The sequence below is a fragment of the Hyperolius riggenbachi genome, chromosome 6 (genome assembly GCF_040937935.1).
Source record: "Hyperolius riggenbachi isolate aHypRig1 chromosome 6, aHypRig1.pri, whole genome shotgun sequence".
NCBI lineage: Eukaryota > Metazoa > Chordata > Amphibia > Anura > Hyperoliidae > Hyperolius > Hyperolius riggenbachi.
Genome location: NC_090651.1, coordinates 214,006,681 through 214,024,824, shown reverse-complemented (window position 1 = coordinate 214,024,824; position 18,144 = coordinate 214,006,681). Strand labels below are relative to the sequence as shown.

The 18,144-nt window shown below is 42.7% G+C and overlaps 1 protein-coding gene across 2 annotated transcripts in view; it reads left to right on the top strand.

Moving 5' to 3' along the window:
- LOC137521307 (sorting nexin-19-like) overlaps positions 1 to 18,144 on the top strand; it is a 317,109-nt gene that overhangs the window by 99,669 nt on the left and 199,296 nt on the right. Inside the window, exons 12-13 of one of the 2 annotated variants that reach the window (XM_068240400.1) lie at positions 3,713 to 3,754; positions 10,316 to 10,415. In XM_068240400.1, coding sequence (XP_068096501.1) covers positions 3,713 to 3,716 — 4 coding nt within the window. In that variant the 3' untranslated portion in view covers positions 3,717 to 3,754; positions 10,316 to 10,415. Of the gene's footprint in view, positions 1 to 3,712; positions 3,755 to 10,315; positions 10,416 to 18,144 lie in introns of those variants that run through there. The other variant, XM_068240401.1, reaches the window with a different exon arrangement.

Sequence of the window (18,144 nt, the reverse complement as noted above, 5' to 3'; positions counted from 1 at the left end):
TTTATAATCCCCCTTTCTATCACAGCCTGGGGTAGCGGCTTTCCTCTGCAGCCCCTTCTGCAAACACGCCTTTCACTTCCCTTTTACGTCTGCAAATATTGAGGGATTTCTGCTAAGTAACTGGAGCTGGATTAAGACGTTTAATAAGCGGAGTAATCCTTTACATATACGGAGGATTAGAGTGCAGTCAAATGAAAGTCTCAACAAGAAAAGCTCCACTCCACAAGATCTGGAGAGTGAATTGTCGAAGTTGAATTGTGTGACAACTTGTGACATCTGCTTGATCTGGATCAGAGCCCATTCTTGAAAGTGTCATATTATCTTCAACCCCACCCACCCTATCTACAATGTCTTACTAGGTCCTGTTGTATAGCATAGGTCCTCAGTATTCCACATTTTGAACAGTAATAAATACTCTGGTAGAAAAGGCAAAGAGATCTTAAACTCTTCATCAGGTATATGAACAGCTTCCAGTATTCGAAACAAAAGGAGCCTCTGTGCTCTGATAGGTAAAGCTTTACTACAGATATACAAATAATTATGCTGCAAAAGTACAGTACTATTGTCCCTTATCAAGCAGTTGTGATTCTAGGCAGCCATCTCTCTCTCTCTCTCTCTCTCTCTCTCTCTCTCTCTCTCTCTCTCTCTCTCTCTCTCTCTCTCTCTCTCAAATGTAAACTTCGGAGGGCAACAGGATCGTTATCAGCATAGCACGCTTACATCTCCATGATGGCCCATACTCACGGGCTACAATTGTCGCCGCAACACGCGGCGCGCGCGTGTTGTGGCGACAGGTCGCCCGTGAGTATGAGGTGCAACACGGGCGCGCACCCCGAACCGTCGCTGCTGTCGCCAGGCGATTGGCGCGGTCAATCGCCCGGCGGCAGTTGCCGCTGCAACTTCGCCGCAACTGTCGCTAGTCCGCGTGAGTATGCGGACTAGCGACAGCAACTTAATAGAAAATCCACGGCGCTTCCGGCGAGGGGGAGGAACGTCGCCGACAGCTTCCATCGCTTCAGTAATCCCTCTTCCGCATGTGTACGCGGAGGGACCTGGCGACGCTCCCGTGTGCTGGCGACAGGACATAAAGTAGCCCGTGAGTATGGGCCATTAGAGTGCTGGTCTCATTTTGTTGTGTCTAATTTTAAGTACACCTGATGTGAAAAGCACATGGTGGCCGCCACAATTTATTTTATTTTGAACAATACCAGTTTCTTGCAATTTCAGCTGATTTGTTTGGCTGCAATAGTGTCTAAATCGCACACCAGAAATAAGCATGCAGCAAATAGAGTGCCTCCATATTCCTCTTACTTCAGGTGTGCGTTAATAGGCTACTGCTCATCTGTATACAGCTTGTGGGATTACTTATACAGAGTCATTCAAACTTTGAGGAAGGACAAATTCCTCACACCAGTTCTACACTGTGTGGCCTCAATTCACGGAGCTTTACCAAACACTTTATCAAACGTTTGATAATTTACCTCATGGGTAACATCTAATTTTGAATTCACTAAGGTGTTATAGATTTATCCAATGTTTTATCGATGAAATGATCAATAAATCTATAACACCTTTAGTGAATTCAAAATTAGATTTTACCCATGAGGAAAATTATCAAATGTTTGATAAAGTGTTTGATAAAGCTCTGTGAATTGAGGCCTCAGTATAGTATTTTTTTTGTTAATGTCAAAAACCATGTTAATTTAAAACAGAGTTAAACAAAGTGTGAAAACATGGTAGTGCAAAGCATAGTCATCAGATTATTACATAAATAAAGCATTAGGGTTACAGAAATTACCGTACATGTACTGTGATAGGCACCAAAAAGAAGTGCTCGTATGAATGTTAGTTATACATTTAGGCCCTCCGTCTATTTGAGTTTGACACCCCTGCCTTAGGGGCTGAACTTTTTTAATACGTATGTCAAAAGGGTATATTGATGTAATTTATGAAATTATGGGCTTGTAATTGGTGATGGACGCACAATTGAAAAAATGCACCTTTTTTATTTCCAAATAAAATATTGGCGCTGTACATTGTACTAAGGAAATATTTTAAACGTTTTAATAACTGGGATAAATGGGCAAATAAAATGTGTGGTTTTTAATTACGGTAGCATGTATTACTTTAAAAAGATAGTGGCATGAAAACTGAGAAATATTGCATTTTTTCAATTTTTCTTATTTTTCCAGTTAAAATGCATTTAGAATAAAATAATTCTTAGTAAAAAAAAACCTAATTTGTGGCTCCCCCCCCCCCCCCCCCCCCCAAGATATAGATTGTTTCATTGTGTTCATTAGTAAGCAAGTTATAGGCAAATTAATCGAAGGAGCGATGAAAAGTGAAAATTGCTATGGTACAGAAGGGGAAAAACTCCTCAGTATTGAAATGGTTAAGGGCTCAAGGTGCCCATCAAGGATAAAATCTTGATTGTACTGTCTTACCAAATCTATGTAGAGAAGGGTAAAATTAGTGGAAATACTTTAAATTGATACTTCAGATAGTCCCTTATATTACATAAAAGTGGTAAGATTGTACCATCAAACGTCTATTATTAATGGACACACACTTAGGATGAGCATTACAGAGTTGCCTATTGAATTGTGTGGGTTATGAAGTGCTTGTTTGGGTTTTGTAAAAGTTAGCTGGACACAGACTATAAGGTCAGCTTGACCTCTCCTCTGGCAGAGAAAAAGTAAACAGTTGAGATAATAAAAGTCAGAAGACAGGTCTCTCCACGACTTTTGAAAGTCGTAGAGCTTAATGGCTTTTTTGCATAGAGATAACTGGAGTTTCTTAACTCTTCCTGTACTGGAAACAATTAGACTGATGTATCTGATCTTAATGTTTTATTTCTTAGCTGTACTACACATACAAATCATATCATAATTTTTTTTTCGCTTCAGTGTCTCTTTAATGTACAGCGCTGTGTAATATGTTGGCGCTTTATAAATAAATATCGTGCAATATGATGGATTGGATGGAACAAAAGCTGGAATAAAAGGAAACCTGTAATGTCTTAAAAAAATAAAGTTTAATTTACCTGGGGCTTTTTCCTGCAGCCTACCTTTGCCTGCCCTGTCTCTGAACAATCCTCCAGTCTCCCACCGACGCTAAGTTTTGTTATCGCCGACATGACCCTGGCTGTGTGCGTCCTCGCTCGCGTTTCCCTTGCTGGGAGCATTATGCGCAGTACATGGTTGTACAAGATATCAAACCCTACAAAGATTCGATACTTACCCGAGGTTCCCTCCGGCCCCATAAGCACGTATGAGCTCCTTGCCATCCTCCCTCAGTCTGCCGTTCAGCAGCAATCAGCCACGGTAACAGGCTCAGTCGGGTCCAGTCTGGGTCTTCTGCGCATGCGTGGACCTCCCGCACATGCGCAGTAGACCCATAGTGATGTGACTGAAGCAATTAACGGGGCTGATCACAGCCGAACGGCAGACCGCTGGAGGACGGCCTGGGACTCTTATGTGCTTATGGGGCTGGAGCAAGCCCCGAATAAGTATCGAATCTTTATAGCTTTTTGATCTCTGGTTTACTTTAAGATCTCCAGTGTTCTTGAACCTTAGAATATCAAAACTATATAGAGTAATTTTTTTTTGCCACCTGCTGAGAGTTGATGGCCTACAATCCCCTTCTGTTTTAAGAATGCAATCCTTACTCCGTATAAGAATATAGTTTCACAACAAAAATTACTTTATTTTAGATAACAACTGTACAACTCGGTTCCTGAGATATTCTCTCTTCTGTGAGTATTGTTCAAATTTCTCATGCATTTATTAAGTGCTATTATTCAGTAAATGACTAGGTTGCTTATGTGTATTACTATAGCTGATAATGTGGTGAATAGAGAGAGGTTGCCCCTCTTCCACATTCACTACCACACAATTACATCAAAGTGACCTTTATCCTCCCTTGTCCTGCTTCTCAGTCTGTGTGGCGGTCTCACCAGTCTCCTCAAGGTTTATTAGAAGTGTATGTGGATTAGGTTTATTCAATAGCAAGTGGTCTTTTCCTGCTTATTGGACGTGCTGTGTACACTGACTACCCGACCCTCCTCGTTCTGCTTAACACAGAGGAGCCTTTTCTGGCAAATGTCATGCTTTGAATCCTGACAGAGCCAGCTTGGTTCCTTCAGTATATAGGTAAATAACCAGAAGGAAGACAATTAAGCAATGACGGTGAGAAATGAAAAAGGTTAGGCTTGAATAGCTGTCAGTGATTAAATGTAATGGTGGTGGGTGCAGTGTGGGAGTTCACAGAGCCTCTGTCTCATGGATATAAGCTCTTGTCACTTAAAAGTTCTGCCAGTTTCCCTAGCAACTAACAAAGCTGTGATCCTTGATGGCTGGAGATGTGTGGAGGAAGATGACCTGGCTGTACTCCACCAGACTGACATAATATATGCAGAGAAATCCCATCCACAGGTTTGGCTGACTACATACATTATTGTTATTTTTTATTATTATATATATAGCATCAACATCTTCCCTAAAACTGTGCATAGTACAAAACAAATAGTGGGGAACTTAAATACAAGAGAGGTTTTAAAATCTGTAGAATAAGTACATCCACAAATACAGACAATGTTGATAAGTGTTTTGAGACATCACCAGTACTGGTGCACGTTGACATGATAAATTACATCAGAATAAAAAACACGAGGAGGAGGTACTGGCCTTTGCGAACTTACAATTTAGAGCAGCGTTTCTCAAACCTGTTCTCAAGACCCCTCCCGCCCAACGGGGTGCGTGTTTTGCAGGCAACCTCACCTATGCGCAGGTGGGATAATTAGTATCTTGGTTACATGGAATCCACCTACCTGTGCATCGGTGAGGTAGCCTGCAAAACATGTACTGTTGGGGGGGTTTTGAGGACAAGTTTGAGACACACTGATCTAGAGGGTTGGAGACATTAGTGAAGAAGACATGGGGTTAGCAGATGAGAAAGTGAACCTCCAGTGCTACCTCTAGCAAATTATAGGCTTGTCTGTATGTGCCTCCCTTATGTCTGATGGCCTCAGGCAGTGGTTTTCCCACTATCCTCTGCAATAGTGTCCTCCTTGAAAGGTTGGGGTAAAGAAAGAGATGTCCGCCATCAAAACCAATGTAGTCTTTACTCCTCACACAGTTTAAGATCTGCTCAACATTGGTGAATCTAAATAAATGGCATATTACAGGCCGTGGGCGAGCCTGACCAGGATTCCTGGGCTCTGTGGGCTCTCTCAATGTTCATTGATGTCTGAGCTGGTCTGCCCAGCAGCAGGTTAAATATGTTAGTCAGTGTGGGTTTTGTACATGCATGTGCCAGTGTGGAAAATTTCTGTTTTATCTAGTCAGGACAGGCAAGCAACGGACAGAGAAACACAGTCACTGACGTACTGGCATAAGACCAAGTTGTTACACTGATCTTACCACTCCTGAGCTTCCTGATGTAAGGCGTGTAGAAATAAAATATTTAAGAACAGTTTAAAAATATACCGTACTTTTCGCCGTATAAGATGCATTTTTTCTCCCCAAAAAATGGGGAGAAAAAGTCCCTGCGTCTTATACGGCAAAGGCAGGGAATCCCCGACTTATGAACGCCCGCCGATACGATCCGCAACCCGCCGTCGGGGATTCCCTGCCTGTGCGTCCTGCTGTGGCCGTCTCCTCCTTCCCGCCTGCCTGCCCCCCTCCTCGTGTCCCCCGTGTGTGTGCCCGGGCCCCCCTGTGATTGAGAAGCGGCAGCTCTTACCTCCTCCATCTTGCCCGCGGTGATTGAAGACATCCGGCTTCTGTGGGCGGCTTCCTCTAGTGCCGGCTTGTAATGACGCGTCATCGATGAAGCCGGATGTTTTCAATCGCCGCGGGCAAGATGGAGGAGGTAAGCAGCTGCCGCTTCTCAATTCGAGGGGGGCCCGGCGAGCACACACACGGGGGGACACGAGGAAGGGGGCAAGCAGGCGGGACCCGGCGAGCACACACAGGGGGGACCCGGCAGACAGCAGGACACATGGGGGCAGACAGCAATGTGCAGACAGCAGGCACACTGGGGGCAGACAGCAGCACACTGGGTGCAGACAGCAGGACATAGGAGGACACCATTTGGGGGAGGTCATGTACAAGACGCTCCTGAAATATGGACGCACCAGGTTTAGTTTATTTATTTTTTTTCCTGGATTTTGCCCTCTAAACCTGGGTGCGTCTTATATTCCGGAGTGTCTTATACGGCGCGAAATAGGTAGCTTTGGACTTAAGTCAGTTTTCAAAGAAAAATTATTTTATTCGTAACTCCAAGATGCAACGCATTTCGCGGGTCTATAGCCGCTTCATCAGGCTGTAACAGGAGCAACTAGGAAGATCAAGATTAACACTGGCTAAGAATACATATTGTAAAATATAAATAAAATATTTATAATCTACTTCCATTCAACACAATTATATATTTAGATTTAACCAGATCAGTGTAATACTGTGGTTGGTATTAATAATAGAAACACAGGATTTTAGAAACTGCGCTAAATGTTTTAACACAGTGCATACAGTTTCAATTAGTTACTTTGGTGGAGCGCTACCGTACAACACCTTCTCAGGTCAGTAGACGGAGCCTAGGAGACAAGCTGAGAGAAGGAAGGAGATCACATACAGCCGAGACCGGAACGCTTCCAGAGGCAATGGTGACTATGTGATGGGCTTTGTTTAAAGATGATTTTAATGTACGCATATTGATTTTAAGCATGAAGCTTCAGATTAAAATGGTTTTACACATGAGCTTTTTATTTTTATGAGGTGTTGTTAGCCCATGTGGCAGACAACGTGGAGAGACAAGCAAATATAAAGATTATATCTGGTGAGAAGGGAACTTGAGGGGGAGTGTGACCCCCTAGTCCCCGGTGGAAGAGTCTTATCTACAGTGGCTCCTCTGACACAGGAGACCTGGGTTCAAATCTCGGCTCTGCCTGTTCAGTAAGCCAGCACTTACAGGTATTCAGTAAGTAGTTTCTTAGGCAAGTCTTCTTAATACTGCTACTGCCTACTGAGTGCGCTCTAGTGGCTGCCTCGCAAGCGCTTTGAGTCTGACAGGAGAAAGGCGCTATACAAATACTGCAATTATTATTAGTACACTACCTGTGTGTTTCTAGTGCAGGCATGGGCAAACTTGGCCCCCCAGCTGTTAAGGAACTGCAAATCCCACAATGACAGCCACAGTCATGACTCAAACGCAAATGCAGACTCCTGCAATGCATTGTGGGACTTGTAGTTCCTCAGCAGCTGGAGGGCCAAGTTTGCCCATGCCTGTTCTAGTGTGTGGCTGCGGGAGCACAGTGGTGTAATAGTAGTATACAGACATCCTGCACTATGAGATCTTTCTGTGTTGTTTTTTTACATTTAAAGGTGTACAGATGCCAGAAGACTCAAGTATCAAAAGATGGTTGTAGCTATTGGGCATTGAGCGCTAGTAAGGTGGATTATATTTATAATAGAAACACCAAAAAATCATATGGTTTGCATGTCAGTATAGGACAACTTTTAATTGCATTCTAGACTTGATTACTCCCACATATATCATAGTATATATTTAAAATTTAAGGTATCTCTTTGAATGTGATGGGCACATGCATATGTTATTCATAAAGGGCTTGATTGGATAACATATGCATATGCTCATCTGAGAACATAGCTGCCTATACACATTGATTTATGTGTAGCTAGCATTGTTAAGTTTTAGGATACGCCCCCTTCTTTTTCTTACTCATTTTAATCCCAATAACCACCATTTTATTACACTGATCTGATTAAATCTGAGTATACCATTGTGTTGAATGTCACTAGATTATGAATAGTTTATTTCTATTTTACCGATATGTATTCATAACCAGAAGCGGGTATAGACCGTGAAATGCACTGCATTTTTGAGTTACAAATAACGTTTTTTTTTGTTTTTGTTTTTTACTGAACACTGACTATTTTGAGTCTGCTTGGGGAGGCAAGTCCACCGCTACCTCCCTTTTTAAACTGTTCTTAAATATTTTATTTTACACTGTTGCCTCTGTTCAAATTATAACCTAATATTTCAAGTCCACCCTTGGTGGAGGGGTTTCATTCACTATTGTTTCCTGTCTACAGAGGGCAACTTTTAACCCAAGTAGGGTCAGGTCTAATCTTCCCACCTGCAGTTACAGTGGTTGCCTTAGTGGTAAGCCACCTTTTGTGAGTTTCCTTTCACTTTGTTTATGTGACTCTTAATTGTGCTAACATACTGCACTATCAACGGCTCTTGATTATCTGTCCATTTGAGTTTTTCAAGCTTCCTGATGTAAAGTACAGCTTGGTAACAATTCTTCAGGACCCTTGTTCTTGTGAGCCGCTGCTTTCAATGGATTATGGAACACTGCACGGCAGTCCCGAACCTCCGCTCTGTAAGCTGCTGTTCACACGCTGGGGCACTCACAGTCTCTTCCTGCACCACATGACACGCTCTTCAACACCTCTCTCCAGCCAGCATCTCTCACATGTGACTCACTGCCACGTTACCATGAATCGCCGGCTGGAGGGAGAGCAAGCAGCACAGCAGCTGACAGGAGAGACTGAAGCTTCTGCGCTGGAGCCTGGAGAGACAAGTGACTGATGCTCACTTCATCACTCTGCAGGGCCAAGTCCATAGCCACCCGTGATGTGCACAGAAAGCAGCATGACTGCGGATTGTCCTGGTTTGTGTGCTGGGGTAGCCCCTCCTCATCTACTTCAAATCTTCCACCCTAGGCATCGGCCTATGTGGCCTTGCCACAAATCTGGTCATGTTTGTTATAAGTTTGAAATTAGATGGCAGGCTATAAAAACTCAATGCTATGATAAACTTGAAATGAGGAACACCATGAAGATAATGCCATAAAATCAAAATATTTATATCTCATACTGTGAAAAATAGAAAAACATCCCATATAATACAACGGATATCTAAAATGCATAAAAACATTGCTCATGGCAGAAGTTAACCCATGACACGTAAATGTAAATAGCAAATCGGGTTGGTAAACTCCCAGGAGCTCAATGCAGGGTGCCCAGGGAGGTGAGTAAGTGCTGGGGCTGCTGCAGGCATGCTGGCAGCATTATTTTTTTCCTAAATGTAAGGGTCTGCAACGGGCTGAAAAGCCTAAAATCTGTTAATAATCATACCGCCAGGGGGGTTAAAATACACACTCAATAGCTATCTATTCAAACATTATAAACATGGTACTAGTTCCATACTATATCCATATCATATACTATATGGTATATGTACCATATACCAGACGGTACTATCTTCTTTGATTATTGCGTAGTGTGTCCCAAAACAGCTAAACATAAGCTGACTTATATTTGATGCAATTACCATGAGCCAAACACAATAGTAAAGCAATTGCAGTTAGAATCCCTTTATAGTAAACTCCAAGGGACCAGGGAAATTAGTTTACTATAGCAGTAGTCCCCAACCTTTTTTGACCCAAGGACCACTTCAGCATCAGGCAATTTTTCCAAGAACCGGGCGTATACGGGGGACAGGGGTGTAATTGCTCGTGCAAGGGGGGGGGGGGGGGGGGCTTGTTCTGCTGGCAGGGTTATTACATAAAGAAGTCCTGACGACATCAGCCCTACCTAACAATTAGTTCATTGGAGAAGCGGAGTGGCTAGGTGTAAACCTCTGAGTAAGATCAGAAATGTAGGTTGGACAGGTTTTGTGGACAGAATTGAAGGTCAGACACAGTATCTTGAATCCTGATTCTGGACTGGATTGGTAGCCAGTGAAGGGATTCACCGAGGGGAGCCACCGTGGTGGAGGAGTGGATAATTCTCGCTGCTGCATTCATGATGGACTGCAGTGGGGCAGTTCGAGTCATAGGGAGACCAGACAGAAGGGCATTGCAGTAGTCAAGACGGGAAATTATGAGGGCATGGATGAGGAGTTTGGTGGTGGCATGAGTCAGGAAAGGGTGGATCTTGCAGATGTTACAGAGGTGGAGGTGGAGATGTTGCAGGACTTTGTGAGATTTTGGATGTGAGTAGTGAAGGAGAGTGCGGAGTCCAGGGTGACACCCAGACAGCGGGCTTAACAGTCACATACACATCTGGGAGGTTCAGGGATGGCCGGGGTGGGAAGATCATAAATTCCATTTTGTCTAGATTTAGTTTCAGGAATCTAGTGGACAAGATTAACAAAATCTACAACATTTTACAAACATTTGCCTTTGCAAGCTTACAATCTAGAGGTACAATACTAAATATATCTTAATCTTACAAAATGGCTGGAGTCTGCTCTGGTGACATCTATTCCATTTTCTTTTTGTCAGCTTCATGCAGAATATCTACAAGCAGCAATGCAGTGCATCATCCACTGAAAATCTGGGATGTTCATGGAATGAGACGGAAATAAAATCCTGTAAAAATATAGTGAGAGCAAAATTTAAAGAATTATATGAACCATATGCAATTTTTTTTTTCTCCTGAGTTTTCTCCTTGATGATATTTTGTCACCTTGTCATAAAATGCCCTTTAAACCACCAGCAAGCAAGAGAATACGCAAAATACTTTTGATAGTACTTTTTCACCAACTTTTGGGTACTTTTTCAGTTGTAAAATGCTAAAAAGTTAATTTAAGGAAAAGATGAAAATTATTTCCTAAGAAAAAGCTCAGGAGAAAAAGGAGAAAAAGTTCATTGCATTGAAAACACTTACATGAGGTCGCTCGCGGGGCCCTGAGACCCTAACTTTGTAGGCTTCAGTCTGACACACTGGGAGGGGGGGGGGGTTAACCACCTATGTTTCTGCCTTTTCTTCTGCTGTGTAAAAATATAGTAGACATTATCTGTTATTCTAGAACAGGCTTTCTCAACCCTGGAACCCCAGGGTTCCTTGAGTACTCTGCAGGCGTTCCTTGGCATTTTCCCCAGTTGTGGGGAGAAGTATAAAAGAGCACATTATAATAGGGGATACTGTAATAAGAAGCATCAATTTGGTCAGAATAATAATTTAATAAAAAGCACTAGAATAAGGAGACAGTATAATGAGTGGCGTTGTAATAGGGGGTAGCAAAATAAACAGCCTCACCTACTTTTAAAAACCATGCCTCCTGCAAAAAAAAAATGCACGAGGTTCCTCGAGATCCAAAAACTGTTTGCAGGGGTTCCTTGAGATCTAAAAGTTATTTGCAGGGTTTTTCCAGGGTAAAAAGGTTGAGAAAGGCTGTTCTAGAAGTTATTTGGAAAGCATAATACATTAATATTTATTGATCTATTTTAATGCCACCTTACAGATGCTCAGAATGTTCCGTACACCTATTTGTTATAGGCACTTGCAAATTGATGCTTATATTTTTCATGTTTGTATACGCAGCGTGCTTTAAAGTAGACCTGTAGAGACAAAAGAGACTTTGAGGGTACTTACCTTGGGAGGGGAAGCCTCTGGATCCTAATGAGTCATCGTCCATCTCCCTCCGCCTGTCCGATCCAGTGCTGGCAGCCCCGAAAGCAGAGCCACAATAATATTTACGTTGCCTGACTTTAACATGCACACTAGTGGCTCTCCGCTCGGGCATCTGCTCTGGCGGAAATAGCTAAGCCCGATCATGTCCTTTCTACTGCACAGATGGCTTGCACCTGCACGGTAGAGCGGACCCGATCAGGCTCGGCTGTTTCCTCCGGAGCTCGAGCGAAGAGCCACTAGTGTGCCTGCGCAACCCTCCCGGCAAGCGGATCTTCAGAGGAAATAAAAGGAGTGCTTTTTCATCACTCCACTGCCACCAATGAAGACATAAAGTATATCTCCTCTCCTGGCAGTTCTAGACCAACTTCTATACCTAACAGGATGTGGACAACCCAGCCATCAAAGCAGAAGCAAGGGAGTGGACAAAAATATGTAAACACCTGGCAAAATACTTGCCTTAATTAACATAATTGCTATAGCAGAGTTTGTAGATGGGTGCAGTCTTTTGTTGCATAATGCAACTATATAAGCTTGTCTAGTTGATGGAATTCCAAATTCTTAAAGCTTGTATGGTGGGTGCTTCTGTTACCAAGGTAGTGGAAGTGTTTTATGTATCATGTGACACAGTATCCAAGATTATGATTGCACAAAGACTGGAAAAAATCGCATTTGACAAACGCCTGCGTGGACAGATGGGTGTTAAGTGACAGGGACAAAACCAACATTACGTAGGGTTGCAATGAAAAAATAAGTTTACAGTTGCAAAAGTGACTGCTGAGCTGAATACTGAACTCACAAACACTATCAACACTAAAACAGTAAGAAGGTTTTTGTGGAAGAGCTGCCATTGCAAATCCACTCATCAGTGATGCAAATTATCCTAAGAGGAGACAGTGGTACCAAAGTCATCAAACCTGCACTATGGAGTAATCAAGACATTTAATTTGGTCAGATGAGTCGAGCTTTACATTGTTTTTGACCTCTGGTCTAGTTTACATCTGGAGAATGCCATCCCAAGGTTATGATGCAGATTGTTTCCTTCCAGGGGTGAATTACATCCTCCCATAACATGCCCACCAATATCGTAATACTTCCCTGATTGCAGTGTATTTTCCAGGACTGGTTCCAAAGAAATATCCCTCGAAGAAAGATCTGGAAGTTATAGACTTTTCACCATTAAGTCTTAAGACAGATACAGCATTAATCACTTTATAAATAGGGTGCTTTTTACAAATCTAACATCTCCCACGGAAGATGTACGATTCTAGATGGTAGATGTAAATTTTTTAGGTGATTTTATCAAATAACATTGAAAATGTTTTATAAAGTAGGAGAATATTATGCTAGTGAATGTGGGTTGAAACCAACTTTTATCCTTTGTTAAACAGACCATTTCACTATTTTCAGAACAAAAAAAGCAAACTTTCGTATAATACTTTATTGGCTGCAATAAGAAAGGTAGCTATTTAGTCTTGTATGTGAAATTAATGCAGTTGGAGAAAATAGACTGAAACATTCTATAATGGACAGTCAGTGGTACTTAGTAATTAAAATACATTTTGGATTGTCCAGATAGACAGACAGGCAGTGGTGAATTAGATATTGTAGCAGGATGGCTAACAGAGAGCCTGGAAAAGTCCTGTCAGGAGTTTATACATCACCCAGACTTCTATGCTTTGCATACAGGGAGCTGTGATCCACTCCAGGAATCCAACGGATTCATTAATTAGTATTCAGGAGGTGGATTATGTTAAATAGCTAAGCCCTGCTCTCATTCATTGCTCTGTAACCTGGGGAGCAGACAGGTTGGTCTGCATGGAGCTAAAAGGTTGGTTTAACCGCTTCAGCCTATATGGACGAGCAAGCTCGTCCAGGCAGCGGCAGCTGAAGTCTATCTGGACGAGAGTCCGCGTCCAGGCGCACTTCCGCGTGTGCGCGCGCGGTGCGTGCTCGTCCCCGACGGCTTACAAGCCGTGCTGTTTGGTGAAGAGGAGCCAGCGCTCCTCTGAGCCAATCAGAGCAAAGGAAGTAAAGAATTCACATAGTTACATCCAGTAACAATGTGAATTCTTAATAATGTTTGTAAATAAAAGGTTTCCCTCTCTCTGTCTCTCAGCTCCTGTCACACAGATCAATCACTGTTCTGTGGTGACAGGAGCTGAGAGACAGACTGACAGATAAACTGGTAGGACTTTCTTTTAATAAAATTTGCCCCCCATCCCTAAATTTTTAACCCCATAACTGCCCAGAATCCCTGATTCGCCCTCTCCTTGGCCATTTATTCCCTACAGATCTATTGATCACTGATCTATTTCTTCCGATCTGTTACTATCTATACTCTACTGTCCTCCCCCCCCCCCCTCTCTACCCCCTCTACAACCCCCCTCTACACCCCCCCTCCCCCCCAAAAAAAAAAAAACTTTAAAAAAAAACTGTCACTTTAAAAAAAAAAATCTTTCTATCGCTTTATATTTTTCATCTTTATCTATCCCTTTCTAAATAATGGCAAGGAGGCTCTATTCTGTGGTGGAGGCAGCCACCATCCTCCAGCAGAGCAGCAGCGAGGATGAGTCAGGTAGTGATTGGCTCCCTCCGTCCGGCTCTGGTTCAGGATCTGAATCTTCAGAGTCCGAAGGGCCGCCATCACGCCGCTTGAGGAGGGACCCAAGTCCTGAGTCCGCTGATGAGGGAACATCAGGACTGTCCACAGCAGGGGGTTCCGTGGGCGACCCAGCATCGGGCTCCGTGGGCGACCCAGCATCGGGCTCAGTGGACAACCCAGCAGAGGGCTCCGTGGGCAACCCAGCAGAGGGCTCCCTGGGCAACCCAGCAGAGGGCTCTGTGGGCAACCCCGCTGCTGCTAGCAGCAGTGCGCCAGGGGGCGCTAGGCGCAGACAGGGTAGGCAGCCACAGGTACCTCGCAGGCAGGAGGTACCGCTTCATATGTTAAATGGCACCTGGGAACCCCCTAATTATGCTGCGCCCAACATCCCACCCTCAGTCACCGCTGGTGTGTCAGTGCCCATTGTCAATCAGGCACCAATTGACATTTTCCAGCTTTTCATGACAGAGGCAATGTGGGAGCATTTAGTAGAGCAAACTAATTTATTTGCTCTACAATTTTTAGCTGACCACCCCACCAACTATATCACCAGAAAATGGCACCCCACCAACATGCCCGAAATAAAGGCCTATGTAGGCCTCACGCTCAGCATGAGCATCACCCCAAAGCCCCAGATAAAAATGTACTGGACCTTTATCATAATGCACCCCTCTATCCAGCAATAATGCGCAGGCAGCGTTTTGAGCTGTTGTCAACGTTTTTTCACCTAAATGACAACATGCAAAGTGTGAATCATACCGACCCTGACCATGACAGACTGTTTAAATTGAGACCCCTGTTGACCCACCTAAGTGCAGTGTTCATGGATGTATATACCCCACACCGGGAAATAGCTGTGGACGAATCCCTGGTACCGTTTCATGGGAGACTTTCCATGAAACAGTACATCCCAAGCAAGAGGGCAAGATGTGGGGTGAAAATTTATAGGGCATGCGAGAGTGGCACTGGCTATACCTTCACTTTTAAAATTTATGAAGGCAAAGACTCCATTCTGCAGCCAGCTGGGTGCCCTGAGTACATTAGCACCAGTGGCAAAATAGTGGTGGACCTACTGAATACACTTCTCCACCAAGGCTACTTGGACAACTTTTATACAAGTGTGCCACTGTTCAAGTTCCTCTTCTCAGTCCAGACTGGCGCATGTGGGACGGTGAGAGCAAACCGTAAAGGCCTCCCCCCACAGGTAGTAAATAAAAAAACTATGCAGAGGAGAGTCCTACGCACTCAGATCTGAAGAGCTCCTGGCATTAAAGTTCCACGACAAGCGGGAGGTGATGATGCTATCCACCATCCATACTGAGGCCACAGTTCTTGCCACATCCAGAACGGAACAACGTACAAAGCCAGAGGCCATAGTCGCCTACAATAAAAATATGGGAGCAGTGGACTTATCAGACCAAGTCTTGGCGCCTTATTTATTAAGAAGAAGAAGGAAAGCATGGTACAAAAAAATAACATTCTTCTTGTTGCAGATGACCATGCACAATGCATTTGTGGTCTATCTAAAAACCACCACAACACCAACAAGCCAACAGATTACCTTTCTTGAGTTCCAGATTCAAGTCCACAAGTCCCTAATGTATTCCCCTGGCCAAATTGCACAACAGGATCCTATCCATTTGGAGAACTCAATTCGACTGAGGGAGAGACATTTCCCTGAACTAATTCCCCCCAATGAAGTGAAAAAAGCCCCCCTGAGAAGATGCAGAGTGTGTGTGAAACACAAGAGACGGTGTGAGTCACGGTATTTTTACCCAGATTGCCCCTCAGCCCCAGCACTGTGTGTTATCAAGTGCTTTAGGGCATACCACACACTTGCAGATTACTAATTTATTTTTTTCCTTTTTTTTGTGTTTTTGTTTCTCTTTTTTTTGTGTTTTTTTTTTCTTTACCTGGACATATTTGACTGGCATTTTCCCCCTTCCTATATATTCATGTAACTTACAGACCCTCAAAGGAGCTCACATTTGGCATACCCCTATGTTTTTGGGGTGTTGGCGGAAACTGAATTTTTTGAGGAAAAAGAAAACACAAAGTAAGTTCAAAATTGAACTTTGGACCCTGCTGCTCCCATCTTCTGACTCTTGGATCTGCCTGACCCCTGACTTATGGCCTCTGGCTTTTCTCTAATTCTGCAAGACATCCAATGGTAAGTTCCAATGTATTTGTTATCACTGTGAAGAGAAGTGATATATTCAAATTGGCCACATTTTGGATTTGTTATAACCAGGGCAATGTGAAAATTCCTTTTGCAGTGTTCCTTTGAGAAGGTAGCTCACAAAATACCTACTGATGAATAGCCCTGGTTGTTAGCCTTCTATGATGGTGTCATGTGCGGTCTTTGTTTGATTCCAATCTCTCCTGGGAATATGCAAACAAACAATAGCTCTGCAACAATTAGTGCAAAAAAAAAAATAGTGCACATTGGGTATAATTGATTGCTGCACACAACCATTTGTTACTAAGTAAGGCATATGTTGTATCATTTTAACCGTGATGAGCTGTAGAATACATTTTGGTGTGTTTTAGGACTGAGGCCTAAGTCATCAGATTTTTTTTATAGTGCCAAAGTGAAAAAAAGATGTAAAAAATATCATTTTCCAAGTTATGATTCAATTTTAGCAAAACCGCAGAAGTCCAATTGTTTTAAAATATGTATATCTCAGTAGGCCTGGGTCTCTAGTTTTCAGAATAGTGACATTTGTGACCTGTTTCAAATGTTCTGACACTCCAGGGGCTTTGCGAACAAAGAATGACTGTATTACTTTTGTTGCAAAAAATGGCCTTGAAAATTGCATTAGTGCTGCTCATGGTTAACAGAGTGTTGTGTGGCCAAGAAGCTATCTGATTATGTGTATAGGGTATCATTCTCACCGGGATAAGCAAGAGAATAGTATTTGGGGTCTTCGAGAGATTAGGCATATGTGATGTGGTTTTGTTTTAGCAGCAAATGAAATGAAAAGCAATGCAATTGTTATTTTCATATACTCTGCACCAAACTAATACACTTGTAAAAAACACCAAAAGTGACAGAATTGAAAAGTGAATACTTAAATAGTTACCTTAGGGACTCGGCTTTTTAAATATGTATGTCATGAGGATGTATTACTGTTTTTTTTTTTCAAATAAAGGCTTGTAATCATTGGTAGTGTGCAATGAGAAAACAAAAACCACAACATAGAAAAAATGCACCTTTATTTCCAAATAACATATTGTCGCCATACTATGTACTAGGGACATAATTTAAATCTTGTGATAACCACGACAAAATAGGCAGATAAAATGTGTGGGTAAAATGTTCAGTAGCATTGTTCATTTTAAAACTATAGAGGCTGGAATTGGAGAAAGTGTATTTTTTCATTTTTTCCCTCGTTTTTCTCTTTAAAATACATAGACATTTTAGTAGTTACTAAAAACAAATGTCACCCCCCAAAAGCCAAATTTGTGGTGAAAAAAACAAGATCTAAATAATTTATGTGTGATGAGTAGTGATAAAGCTATTAGCGAATGAATGAGAGCAGCGCTGACAGGGGAAAATTGCTTCAGTCCTTAAGGTGAAAATAGCTGTGAGGCTGAACCGGTTAAAAACTGTCATTTGTTGCAGTGTGACTAACAAAGCATAAGGCTTGTTCAGTCTATAGGTAGAATTGTATATATTGTATAGTTAGAGCCGAGACACGGCTAGGGTTTTGTTTTTGAATTTACTTTGTTTTGAAGCACCTTTTTATGCACCTGTGTAAATAGCTGTAAATAAACACACCACTGTTTAAAGGCAAAGCCACTGGACTGGTCTCTATACCTGAAAAGGTTGCTCACCCCAGGGAGCTTAGCACCCGGTACATATTTCCCCCTCTCACAATATACAAACACTGAGAAAGGGGAGGGGGAGAGATTAAAGGAAAAATAGGATTAAAGGAAGGACAGCTTTTCCATGACACAAGGGCTGGGTGGCCTCTGTTATAAATGGCCTCAGTGGCCAGGTTTTGTAATAATAGCAATTGGTAAGGGTCCCTATTGAGGAAACTGCTGTCTCACTTGAGTGCATCATGTGAAAGACCAGCGGGTAGGCCTGGG